Raw genomic sequence first — 14019 nt, 5'->3', positions numbered from 1 at the left:
AGTTTGTGTTTTTCCTATTAGGGAGTATTTTTGTCTGCAAGAGTAGTTCTGTTTAATCACCATTGATAATGCCAGTGTGTGAAATTAGTAAGTGCTAGTACCTTAACTTCAGACATTGTCTTCAGAAAATTCCCTTTTCTAAAATTGAGAGAATGCAGTCCTTTAGTATTTTACTTTATTTATACTCATAATTAGGTATTTATACAATAAGAATCATGTCTTAGTTACAAATCTTGTACAGATATATTTTTATATTTATTTATAATTTATGTTTTCTATTCTGTTCAAATTCTAATAATTTTTAAAAAATAAGTACAGGCAGTTGAAACCACAATATAAATATTTCTGTGTAACATCCACTAACCTCAGGGAAAGATTTTATGACATCTGTTGAGTTTTGGTTTCTTCTTTGGTAACCTTATTTGCACTCAAAAGAGTCAGAGTTTACATTTATTTTAACATCTATTTGTATTAAATTCTTTTTAAATATGCTTTTTTATCAACCAACTGATTTTGAAATAATAAATGTCCATCTTTTTTAACAGTGCCACTTGTTATCATTGTTTTGCTTGTCACTGTACAAACATTACAAAGCTTGTCTTCTTTCAAACTTTATAGTAAATGGCCATCATAGTCTAGAGAAAGTATTCCAGTTACTATCATTTCCAGTTGAAATATTTAACGTTTATTTATCTTTAATCACAATTCGTATTTCAAAGCCATATGGGGATTTATCATTTCAGAAAGTAATGTTGAGGAATAAATTATTTTCAAGCCAAAATAATTTTTTGTGTGCTTTCTTTAGTGTTACATTTTTTAAATTCCTTTCATTTTCAAAGTAAGGATACTGTTTTTGGTCTTTATCTTGGAAATTTTGTTTTTTATAGTATTTGATATAAAAACTTTATTACATTTGTCAACAGTAGGCAATGAAATTCCATTTTTCTCTTTACCAAAGAAATCTTAATAAACTGATATTCAGAATAGTGCAGTGGAAATTATAAATTTTTTTATAGTTTAACTTTACTCCTATTTAAGAAAATCTAGAATCTTGCTTACCATCTGAGTGGAACCTAGGCTACATTGTTGAAGTGCAGGTAAAGTTTTAAATTTTTAATAAGTATTTTACACATCTTCAACAAAGTATTCCAGGTTATTTTATAGAATGAAATATTTTCTTTTAAACTGTAGTTTTTCCATTATATATGGAAAGTGTAGGTGGAACAAAGTATCTGTGTATTCTATAATTATGAGATACATTTTAAAGTAAGTTCAATTTTAAGACTTTCAAATTCTACATATCTTTGTAGCAGAACCTTTTTAAAAGCTTCTAATGCTTAAATACAGTCTTCTGAGAATAGGCATTTTTAAAAAAAAAAAATAGGCATTCTTACTATTTTAAACCAATAGGTCATTTTGCCACCTTTTTAAAACCATTCTAATGTTTTGATGTAATGACATGATTGACTAACCTTGAGTTTTTCCCCCATGTGCTTGGCCTTTAGAGAATCTTGAGTTCAGAAAATACATCTCCCGAATCTCTGCAGTTTCTCTGACATACACAAGATGTGATCCACAGCATCTTCCATTTAAATGACCCTTCATTTGGGCAATCAAATTGAATGGTTATCATCTTAGACTTATTAGGAACACAGCATCTCTTATCCATGCATATTCCACAGAAAGTGGGTTTATAACTCTGGGTGCTTGAACATCCAGAGAGGACGAATTTTTCAGCTTTGAAGAGTTGGAAAGTAGGTTGGCACGTTTTTCCTTTGGGGATCTAAAAATATACATAACATTAAGAAGTCATTTTTTAAATTTGATAGTATACTCTTAAAAAATACCACATATGCCGAAACCGGTTTGGCTCAATGGATAGAGCGTCGGCTTGGGGACTGAAGGGACCCGGGTTCGATTCCGGTCAAGGGCATGTACCTTAGTTGTGGGCATAATCCAGTAGGGGGTGTGCAAGAAGCAGCTGATTGATGACTGTCTCTCATCGATGTTTCTAACTCTCTATCCCTCTCCCTCTCTATACAAAATCAATAAAATATATATATATTTTTAAAAATACCACATATGTGGTGGGGTACTGCAGCAGTTCAGGCTGACCATGATCCACACTATAAGCTGAAAGAGTTTCTAACAGATTAATATTGCCTTTGCTTGATATAAAATTCCCCCCACAAAGTGCAGTTAGAGTGATATCTGCTTTCCACTGAGACAGCTTAACTTTTAGTAGTCATACTAAAGTGATTTTATTTTTAGGAGAACCAAACACCATCCATCCCTTCAAAACACAGATACATGCACACACTTTTCAGGAATCTTAATATTAAATTATAATGAAGTTAAGTCTACTTAAACTTTACCTTTACTGTCTTTAATATATTACTGTCACAAGGCTGAATATAGCACAGTCTTCTCTCTGTTCTGAGTTGGCACTTGTTATTTTCATTGGTTACCCTGTTAGAAATTCCCATTCCGCATGTTCTGGAGCAAGGCGTCCACTTTGTAGCTTGAATAAGACATTTTCTTTTCCAAATAAGTGGGAGATTCCTATAAGCTAAAATAAAGGAGAAAGTACATGTGTATACATGTATATGTACTAATGTAGATATATAATTTTTTAATCATTTTAAGCTAGTAATAGTTAATAGATCTGAACCTTTATTTTTATATAAAATAACAATAAAATAAACTTATGGTCTAATTATCATTCCTTACTCCCCAAATCAAGTCTTTTAGTCCACACTTCCCGTTACTTCCCGTAACTGTGGGCCACTGGGGTTGGTGAAGGATTTCAAGATGGCTGGGCAAAAACTTGCTCTAAAAACCATTGACTGGGTAGCTTTGGGGGAAATCAGACCCCAAAACCAGAAAACCATTGCCAACACCCTGAAATCCTGGAATGAGACCCTCACTCCAGGATGGCTACTCTCCCTGAGAAACTGCCTGCAATCAACTGGGCTTACTGCAAGGCCAACGTAGCCAAGGCCAGCTTAGTAGATGACGGTGAGAAGAAGTTTATTTTTTTATTTTTATTTTTTTATTTACACAATTTGTTTTAATATATTTTATTGATTTTTTACAGAGAGGAAGAGAGGGATAGAGAGTCAGAAACATCAATGAGAGAAAGTCATCGATCAGCTGCCTCTTGCACACCTCCTCCTGGGGATGTGCCCGCAACCAAGGTACATGCCCTTTGACCAGAATCGAACCTGGGACCTTTCAGTCCGCAGGCTGACGCTCTATCCACTGAGCCAAACCGGTCTCGGGGCAGTGAGAAGTTTAATGCCCTGAACGTTCCCGTGCCAGAGGATAAGTACAGTGCCCTGGTGGATGCTGAAGAAAAATAAAATGTGAAAAGTTGTGCTGAGTTTATGTAGGAGGCAGCTGATCGATGTCTCTCTCACATAGATGTCTCTAACTATCTCCCTTCCTCTCTGTAAAAAATAATTTTTTTAAATAATAAAAAAAATAAAAGCCTGGCATGCATCTGCAATACATAAAGGTAGGTTAGATTATTGTATTTCTAATATAAACTCCACTTAAAATTAAGCCAAGAGCTGCAGTTCAGGAATTTGCTTGACATTCCTTAAAAAACAAGAAGAGATTTTTAAAGTCAAAGTTTAGAGTTGGAGAGCAGTAAGAAAAGCATGGGGGCATTATGTCATTGCATGCTTTGTACTGACCAAGCAAAAGCTAGATTCTAACCATTTGGCATTAACTATGTATATAAATTACTATCACAAATATATCTTAAAGTAAACATTTATCACTGTGCTTAATTTTAAAAGCCAAACTCTTGTTTGGGCCCATAAGTATAGTTTCACAGTTAAGCAAAGAAGAGATATTAGATTAAATATATACTTCTTTTGAAACATATGTAGGTCCAACCCTGAGTTACCAGAGAGATTTTTTCAGGGTTTGGTTTGGTTTTGCTGTTGCATCAAAGCATCAATCACCATCTGATACCTCCTACCGGGTACCAAGTAAATCTACTGAAACTGCTCTCACGCTACAAATGAGACCAACTTGAACTATATCCAAACGTCTCCACTTGTGGCAAACTGCTTCTCTAAAGTTCTCTTTCACCAAAGAGATTCTAAGGACTTATATTGATTCACTCAGATTCAATGCAGTAAACCAACTGTTCTTGTACTTCCTGAAAAAAATAATAATTTGGCTTACATTTTTAGAGTATTAAAAATAGTAGTGGCATGCTGTTAGCTGAATAACTATGCATGGTAAACGCAAATTCACTGGAGCCTGTTAAATTTTTTTCAAGTTTAATTGGCATAATTGGGATCCCTGAGGATGGTCTTTTCATAGGGCTTTTCAATTTCTAAAACTCATTTCACATGATATAAGTGAACTTGGGAGTTTTCAGCATAAGTATTCTGCAATTCCTTGGCTCCTTTCATTCCCTAAGCTCTACATTTCAAGAAAAAGGCATTGATTTCTGGATGAAAACACAGATGTGAATAATAAGGCATCAGCTTTGCACTTTTTACAGTAAGGCCCTCCTTATCTGTGCTTCATATGCTGGCGTTCTTTAAACTCCTATCCCCAAAACACCCTGGCATTGACATAAAATGCTAACTCAGAGCAGTCCAGAATACAAAGTTTATGAGCAAACTGACTAAATGGCCAGGTGTTCAAGAGAAACAAAGAATATCATTACATGTTCCTGACTACATACATACCTGGGCAGCCTACTTAAGAATGCCTAGGATAAGTTTATATCAGCAGTTTTCTATTTCTAGAAATAATACTTATAAATTCAAAGCATGTCCTCAAATATTTTTAAGCAGTAGCTTTCCATTTCTGCTTTTATTCTAGATGGTTCACACTTCTTGCCCATGGTATAACAATTCAGATAAAAGTTTTTCCAGGGTATATATGAACTACATTTGGTCAGTCCTCCTGAGAAGAGGTTGAGTGGAAATAAGCAGAGGAAGAGTTTTCTTGACCTACTAGGGTTTCTAAAAACAAATATTTTACTGGGGGAAAAATGAAAACATTAGCAAGTTTCCTTTTCAGAAACTTAGACTATACCTTCCTGAAACAGACTAAGATGGAACTCAGACTAAATCTCAGACTGACCACCAGTCAGGAAGAGCCTATGGAGCACCTATGGTGCATAAAAGGAACATGAAATAAACCACAAGAAGTCAGACATGAAAACCAGTTCTACTTATGAGCACCTGGCATTGTTTTGTAGGCTGTTGAGAGCTGCTGCTGTAATGGTCCCAGGCCACAGTTTGGTTGATCAGACTTCTTTCCACCTTTCGCCCCAGAGCAGTGACTGTTAGCCAGCTTTGGGATGAACAAAGGGGTGCATCCAATGGCCCCACTCACACAGAGGCAGCTAAACAGGGGGCTGGGCTGAAACACTTGGCCATTAGGATAATGTACCCTGTTGAACTCGCATCCCACAGCCACAAGGTCTGAAAAGAGAAAAAAAGCAGAATCGCCAAAGAAGCCATCACTGATAGCCTAGCCCTCCCCATCTATGCCACAGGGGAAATGTATCTCCTTAACAAAGTGCCATTCTCAATTTCTTAGGTCCCATCTGGAACCTCCTGCACAGAATATCTGGAGAAGGAGAAAATGAGACATTAGCATTACATAGTAGGCTAGCAACCTCAATGGTCACTTCCAGAACCCAGACCCAGACACAGGCCCTTGATCTAGGGCAGTGGTCGGCAAACTCATTAGTCAACAGAGCCAAATATCAGCAGTACAATGATTGAAATTTCTTTTGAGAGCCAAATTGTTTAAACTTAAACTTCTTCTAACGCCACTTCTTCAAAATAGACTCGACCAGGACGTGGTATTTTGTGGAAGAGCCACACTCAAGGGGCCAAAGAGCTGCATGTGGCTCGCGAGCCGCAATTTGCTGACCATGGGTGTAGGGTATGGTAAATAGTCACTCGGAGTACAGCAGTGAGATAAAGATTGTAAATTTGAGAGATGGGCTGAAGGCTGGTGAGACTGAGGTTTCCCCAGATGGCCAACAATAGGTAGGATATATTCTTAGTAAGTTAAGATGTGAATGGCTAAAAAAAATATAATCTGTTTAACTACAGTACTGCATGGTAACTGATGTTCGTCTTAAGAGAACTAGAGGAAACTTCCACTTCCTCTGAGCAGGATTCCTGACCTGGGTCAGCAGTTTCGGAGTGTGGCCACGGACTCCTTGGCAGGGCCTGAGGCCCTATCAGGGAATCTGCAGGTCAGAAACTGCTGTCACTGTGTTGGTATTTGTACTGATGGTGCAAAAGCAATGGTGGGTGGCTAACACTGCTGTTGGCATCTTAGCATGAATCAAACTGTACAGGTTAACCACTGTATTTTCCTTGCTGTGTACTTGTATATAAATGTACTTTAACAGAAAAGCTAGTTTTACTTAAGAATGTCCTTAATAACACAGTAAAAAATAAACATTTTATTAAATCTTAACCATCAAATAAATATTTTTAGCACTCCTTGTGACAGAATGGGAAGAATATCAGAACATCTCTGTAGGTATTGCACCGAAGTACAACAGTTATCTTAGGGAACGTACCTGTGCTGCTGTTTGAGTTGTGGGCCAAACTACCCATGTTTTTGTGGGAATTTCACCTGAATGACTGACAGGTAAGCCATGCTTATTCAGACTGGGCATTTGGCTGACATTTTCTTGAAAATCAACCAAGTGAGATTATAACTTCAAGCAAAACAACTGACAGTACTTATTGCCAATGACAGAATTCAAGCTTTCAAGCAAAAATTAGAATTTTGGAAAACTCATATCCACCTCTAAGAACCTTATAGCTACTCAATATATAGACTTTTCTGAGAGAATTAGGATTAATTAATGTGATTTTTAAAAATATTATATAATTATGTGTATCATTTGGAACTTCTACATAACCCATTGTTCCAAACTATTTCCCAAATAACCAAAGCACAGTATAAATTATGCATGAGAAAAAGATCTATTCCAAGTAGGTTTTGGATGGAACAATGTATTTTAATGTCACAGAGTTTGATGTTGATGTGATTCAATTATATTGTTTTAGACTTCATGATGCAGCTAATTTTTAAGAAACTACCACTTCTCAAGTGTTAATATAATATAAAAAATAATAATCACAATTATCTGAAAAGTCTGTTAAAATATCCCTTCCCTTTCCAATAATACATCTGTGTGAAGCTGGATTCCCTTCATATATTTCAATCAAAACATCACATAGCAATAGATTGAAAGCAGAAACAGATGGGAGAATCTAGCTATCTTCTGTTAAACTATCCACTAAATTTGCAAAAATGTAAAACAATCCCATTTCTCACTCTATTTTTCTGTTTTAGAAAATAAAATTTTCATAGCTTATATATTATTCCTATGAGTTTATATTCTGTTATTTTAAAACAAATTAGCAAATATTTTTAAATTTCTAATCTATTTAATGCCAACAGAGATAACTCAAACAAAAGCTCTTTGAGTCCTCATAGATTTCTAAGAATCAAGGGGCCCTTGCACCAAAAATTTTTTAAAATATTTATCCATATCATCGAACAGCAAATTTTCTGTAAAGGTCCAAATCATAACTATCTCAGTCTTTACAGACCATGCAGCCTCTGTCACCACGACTGGATCCTGCCATTGGAAAGCAGCCGTAGACTCCATGTAACTGAGTAGGTGTGGCTGAGCTCCAGCAAAACATTCTGTATAAAATCAGGCAAGGGCCATGAGTTGTCACGGAGCCATAGTTTGTAAGCCCAGTTACAGATGACACTGCCATCAACCTTGTGTCTAAGCTGTGTTAAAATATCACCACAGTATCTGAAATTGTTTGTTCAAAGATCCGCCTGACACAATATACTTTGACTCTGTGAGGGAATGGCTTGTATCTTTTCTAACCACCTGCTATGTCCCCAGTTGCTGGTCACTGTTTGTTCCCCAGCACTGTTTGGAAGAAAGGTATGTCTTGAATGCCAGAGTCTGATAGGTCATAGTTTCTCTGTCAAGTTTCCATGAATAATAACTAATACTTTTTAGAGTCTATTGCATACCAGATATTGGGCTAGGTATTTGGGGTTTTATGTCCATTTTTTTCATTGGATCTTCCTAGCAAGTCTATGAGATAGGAGGTAATATAATGTAACTGAAGCACAGAGAGGTTAAACAACATGATCAAGGTCACCCAGCAGATAGAGCCTAGAATTTAAACCCAAAGCCTACACCTTCACCAATATAATATAGTAGTGCCGACAGGGGAATCAGGCTATCAGACCAGTATGGGTCTACACATTCATTCCACCTCCAAAGATGTGCTCTTATTACATGCTCATGACCAAACTTCTAGGAGTAATTTGCTTCCCAGTTGAGCTTTTCTATAGAGTGACTAAATTGCCCAGATAACATGGATATTTCTCTTCCCTTACAAATCTGATTCCTTAATCCTAAGTAAATCACCATCCTGAATTACTGTCAAGATGTTGTAGGTCTCATTCAGACTCCAGAGCTAAGACCCAGAAAGCTGAGGGTCAAGTTGTGATTTGGGGTAAAAGTCAGTCCCCCCCGCCCCCCCTCTCTCTCCAGTAAAAAGTACAATAACTTGATGGTTAGTTGTAAAGGCTGAGATTAAAGCAGTATGTCTGACTACTAGGTATACATCCTTACATTTTAAGCAAGATTACTTTCCATTTATAGAAGAGGCTGAATTCAGATTGCTTTTGACAATATTAACAAACGTTGCTGTTTTTGTGGCACTTTAAGAAATCAGACTCAATTTCTTATATTTTAATCATTAAAAGCAATTATTTTTTAGAAGAACTGTGAGATCACTTTAAATGCAATTATTGATAAAATGACAGGTTTCTGAACGTGTGTAAACATCTGTTAATTTCACACGGTGTCTAATACGACAAAGCCAGTCCCCTTAGTGTGTGAAAATTAAAGCTGCCTTATAGTGAGCCAACCTAAGCTGATTATTCCAAATTAACCGTTGCAGGAAACATATCCTGTTTAGACTCTACTTCTCCCAGCAGGTCCAGAAGACACTTACATGCGCACACTCCGGTCTCATACCTCGGCCTGTCTGCTGAGTAGTCACAGTACAATCCTTTGTGCGGATCGCAGAGCTCGGCTTCATTGCAGATGTCCCCTGGTTGCTTGGCACAGATCTTACAGCATCCACAGCCGTCCCTCACCAGGCTTACTCCAGGGGGGCAGCTGGCCTTCTGAGGACATCTGCAGGGCCAGTGACAGACCTGTTTCCGATGCTGCACTTCTGCTTCGCCAGGCCTTCCTTCACCAGTCACCTCTAATGGCCCGGGGCCCTGTGCCCTGCAGCAGAACTTCATATGATAATAAAGGTGATGTTAGAAGTGATTTCTCAAACTTATGTCAGACGTTTCATAGAAATAGATTTCCCCCAAATTGATAGAATACAGTGTGCTGAGTTACAATATCTACCAGTATTTGACACAGTCACTCTCAGCTTAAACTTTTCTTCGCTCAGCTCCCAACACATCACTTTCTTGCTCCTCCTTGCTCACTGATGGCTTCTTCTCAGTCTCCTTTGCTTGTTTCTTCTCAATCTCTTCATTTCTAAATGTTGCCACCCCCTGTGGGTAAGACCTATCTTCTCTCGCTGTATCTCATACCTCCCACCCAGACTTCTCTTCTGACCTCAGACTCAAACTACCTACTAACCAGATCTCCACTTAGATATTTGGTGGTTATAGCAAATTTAACACGACCAAAACTATTTCCCCTTCCAATCTACTCTACCCACACATCCCTGTTTGAGCAAATGCTAATTTCATTTTTCCAAAATCCCTTGGAGTCAGGTCATTCTTGACTTTTCTCTCACATTTTAGTTCCAATCCCATTAGTATAACATGTTGGTTATATCTTCAAAATATACCCACTCTATTTCTTAATAACCCTATTGCTACCATAGTAATCCAAGCCATCATTATTTTTCACTCTTGGATGATTATAATAGTCTTGTAAAGGTTCTGCTTACTTCTCCTTTTGTCCTCTATCTTCTCCACCCAGAAGAATTGTTCTTTTATTTATTTTTATTTTTTTTAAGAAAAGGCAAAAATAAATAAGTGGGGTTGCTGAAACCGGTTTGGCTCAGTGGATAGAGCGTCGGACTGCAGACTGCAAGATTTGATTCCGGTCAAGGGCATGTACCTTGGTTGCAGGCACAACCCCAGTAGGGGGTGTGCAAGAGGCAGCTGATCGATGATTCTCTCTCACTGATGTTTCTAACTCTCTATCCCTCTCTCTTCCTCTCTGTAAAAAATCAATAAAATATATTTTTAAAAAATAATAATAAATAAATAAATAAGTGGGACTGCATAAAACTAAAAAGTTCTATACAGCAAAGGAAATAATCAACAAATGAAAGAAAGGACAATCTACATAATGGAAAAAATATTTGCAAACTATATATCTAATAAGGGGTTAATATCCAAAATAGATCAAGAGCTCATACAACTCAATGGCAAAAATAATAAACCAATTAAAAAATTGGCAAAGGACCTGAATAGACATTTCTACACAGAAGACATACAAAGGGCCATCAATACATGAAAATGTGCTCAACATTGCTAATTATCAGAGAAATGCAAATAAAAATCACACCAAGATATCATCTCACACCTATTAGGATGATTACTAAATAAATAAATAAATAAATAAATAAATAAATAAATAAATAAGAGAAAAGAAAACCCTTGGTAAGTATATGGAGAAAAGAAAACCCTGGTATACTGTTGGTGGGAATGTAAATTGGTACAACCATTATGGAAAACAATATGAAGAATCTTCAAACAATTAAAAATCGGACTTCTGTGTGCTCTAGCAATTTCACTCTGGGTATTTATCCAAAAATATTGAAATCAGGATCTCAAAGAGACAGCTGTACTCTGTACTTCCATGTTCATTGTAGCATTATTCACAATAGCCAATATATGGAAACAACCTAAATGTCCATTCATGCATGAGTAGATACAGAAGATGTCTATATACATAAAATGCAATATAACCCAGCCTTTAAAGAAAAAGAAATCCTGCCATTTGCAACATCATGGATGGACATGAAGGACATCCTCTATGTGAAATAAGGTACACACAGAAAGACAAATACTGTATAATCTCACTCATATTTAGACTCAAAGATGGTCAAATCTAAGCTATTTTGCTAAATCCCCAGACTTCCAAAACCCTGTTCTTCCGTGCAAGCAAAAACATTCACCATGTAAACAAATCCACAAGCAATTCACCGTTTTAATATTCTTATTAAAAAATGCCAAGGCAATGAGTCGGTCACGTTAAATTAAACTTCCCTTTGGTCTGTTGCTTGAAAAATTCCAGAGTCTTCATGGACGGCTTCCCTTTCGTGACAAGTGAGAGACACATGGGTCGGGAAAAGACAAAGTCGTGTTTTCAAAATATACATGTTTCTTCCAAAAGCGCTCCTTTCAAACCGGAACAGGCTTCACCGAAAGTGGTCAAACATCATATTTTCCAGTGGCTCTTTGCTCGTGTTGCACGCGACTACGGAACGCTGAGCCCCAGCCTGGCGCCCACATGAAGAAGCGCCTTCATTCCCCGGCCAGGTAGGGCTGCGGCTTCCCCAGGGCACGCCGTGTGCTGGGCTCCAGGAAAAACATATACGTTACCGAAGTCGTGAAGCTGTTCAAACATATCGAACGTTGGGTGAAATGCCATCACCTGAAAGGGGGAAAAAAATGCTTTCCCCTTCTTTGCCGGAGCTCATAAACTGAAACAGCACTTTACTTGGAGAGGAAAATGGCTCCCTATTTCTCAAGAGGTAGTTCCACAAGGAATCCACCCTCTCTTCCTCCCCCATCGTCTTCCTCCCAGATTTTTAAACGGAAAAAAATAAAAGCTGCTGCAGACTCCCGAGGGAAGGAGGGAGGAGAGAGGCCTCACCTGTGCCGGGGCTGCCAGGAGGAAGGTGGCCAGGAGGAGTCCCTGCATGTTCCCAGGACGCACAGCACAGATAGGAGGCCGGGCGCCCGGCCGGCCTGGGCACAAAGCTCCCCCTGTCTCCTCTGCAGAGCTCGCTCGCCTCCACCTCCCAGGCCACAGACTCCGAGCTCATGCTCCCAGGCTCTGCTTTCGCTTTCAGGGATCTGTTTTAATGCTGTTTCCTTTTACGAGACTCCTCTCATATTTACCTCTGCTGGGGGTGTCCTGGGGGTGAGAGCACTTTCCTCCCGGTGCCAAGAGGTGACTTTTCTCTGAGTAAAGGTTCTACCTGTCCCTAAAGAGCAGAGTCCGCCCGTGGCCAAACGGTGAGGTTAGATGATGTACCCACCTTCCTTACCCTTGGCCTCTGGGGTCTGCGTTCGCCCTGCCCCAGGCCCTCCCCAGGCTGCCTTATTGTCCAAGGCCCCGAAGCATGGGTGCACTCCACCCACAGCCTGCTCAGGGTTCTCTCTCACATCAGCAACAGGTCTCCCCAGCAGGCCTTCCCTGGCTCCTCCAGCTTCTGATCCCCCTCCTCCCTACCTCTATTGCCCCCTACCACTGTGCCCTGAACTACCTCTATCCCAGCACGTTTCTCACAGCAGGTGGAGTCTGACCAGGAAAAATGGAGCTGGAACAGGAAGTCCGTGGGGCATGGGGGCACCTACAGTCCCTGGCCCCAGAGAAGCCCCGTCTGTGGAGTCCCGTGACAGAGAGTAAAGTTAACCCCACTCTTTTGGGGCTAAGATCAAAGAACTATGCTCGTGGCAATCATTATTTCCCCAAAGAGGGATTTTTTTTTTTAAAAAAAAAAGCTTACTACAGATTTGTATCCCTCCTCCTCCTATTCTCACCTCCTTGGGGTGTGTGGCCACCCCATCTCCTCCTGTGTCTGGCCTCGGGTGGCCTTTGTTTATCCCATGTAGGCGACCTTGGTCGTTGTTCCTATATCTTGGTGCACATCTGTGATGAGGCCTTGTCTGCCTGTGGATGGAGTAGTTCAGTCCACCTTTCCGCCCGCTCCCGGGGTCTACTTCTAGTCCCTTTGACCTTTACCTAGCCTAAGGTGACCAGACACCCCGCTTTTGGCGGGACAGTCCCGATTCTGGACTTTTAAAAAAGGACGCAGGTCAAATTGTTAAAAATCTGGACTGTCCCGCCAAAAGTGGGACGTCTGGTCACCTTAACCTAGCCTATCTTTTCCTGTTACCCAACCTCTCCCGGACTCACTGCTCACCTTTGTTTCTACCCAAGGCAGCCACAGCTGTATAGAGACAGTGAGTAAACCGCAGGAGGGCCTGTGCTGAGGGCCTAGGACCATGGTCGGCAAACTGCGGCTCGAGAGCCACATGCGGCTCTTTGGCCCCTTCAGTGTGGCTCTTCCACAAAATACCACAGCCTGGGTGAGTCTGTTTTGAAGAAGCGGCGTTAGAAGAAGCTTAAGTTTTAAAAATTTGGCTCTCAAAAGAAATTTCAATCGTTGTACTGTTGATATTTGGCTCTGTTGACCAATGAGTTTGCCGACCACTGGTAGGGGAAAACTGGGCTTTCTGCCAACCACAGGGAATCTGGAGACCTTGGAGAGCCAAGAACGCCACAAAACATGCACACAAACTCCGGGCATCTTACTAAGTAGTTAATTAAACCATAATTATGCACTCCAACCAACAAGGAATACGTAGTGTGGTTTTAGGGTGCCAACTCCTTATTCTGCCTCTCCAATAAATAGGGCAAAGCCCAAGAATGGCCTCGTGCAGCAAAATGTGTCTGTTCTGGTCAAAAGTCGTCAATTTCTTTCTAGTTTAACACCATTTGGTCTTTAGGTTCCTGGCCTCTGGGATTCGGGCACCACACTGCCCATGGGGATGGATCATTTCTCACTTCCTGGCTGGCCCATCAAAAGCAGAAGAGCCTCAGCCCAAGACTATGTGTTCATCAGCCACATCCCTCCTGCCCAGCTCCCGCTGTTCCAAAGGTGATGCTGCACACGTCTGCGCGCTGTTCGAACTGAG

At 39.7% G+C, this 14019-nt stretch overlaps 1 protein-coding gene across 1 annotated transcript; it reads right to left on the bottom strand.

The window, feature by feature from the left end:
• Positions 1-2: 2 nt before the first annotated feature.
• On the bottom strand, positions 3-12446 carry CCN6 (cellular communication network factor 6). The gene is made up of 5 exons (XM_084889897.1): positions 11969-12446; positions 9063-9354; positions 5214-5456; positions 2376-2569; positions 3-1783 (listed from the first exon to the last, which is right to left on the bottom strand). Exons 1-5 carry the CDS (start codon positions 12014-12016, stop codon positions 1502-1504), a joined length of 1059 nt encoding a protein of 352 aa, XP_084746023.1. The 5' UTR covers positions 12017-12446; the 3' UTR covers positions 3-1501.
• Between the last annotated feature and the right edge of the window lie 1573 nt (positions 12447-14019).

The sequence above is a fragment of the Pipistrellus hanaki genome (assembly GCF_964339955.1).
Source record: "Pipistrellus hanaki genome assembly, chromosome: 7".
Lineage (NCBI taxonomy): Eukaryota > Metazoa > Chordata > Mammalia > Chiroptera > Vespertilionidae > Pipistrellus > Pipistrellus hanaki.
The sequence above is the reverse complement of the archived record's forward strand: the minus strand, read 5'-3'. Positions and strand labels throughout refer to the sequence as shown.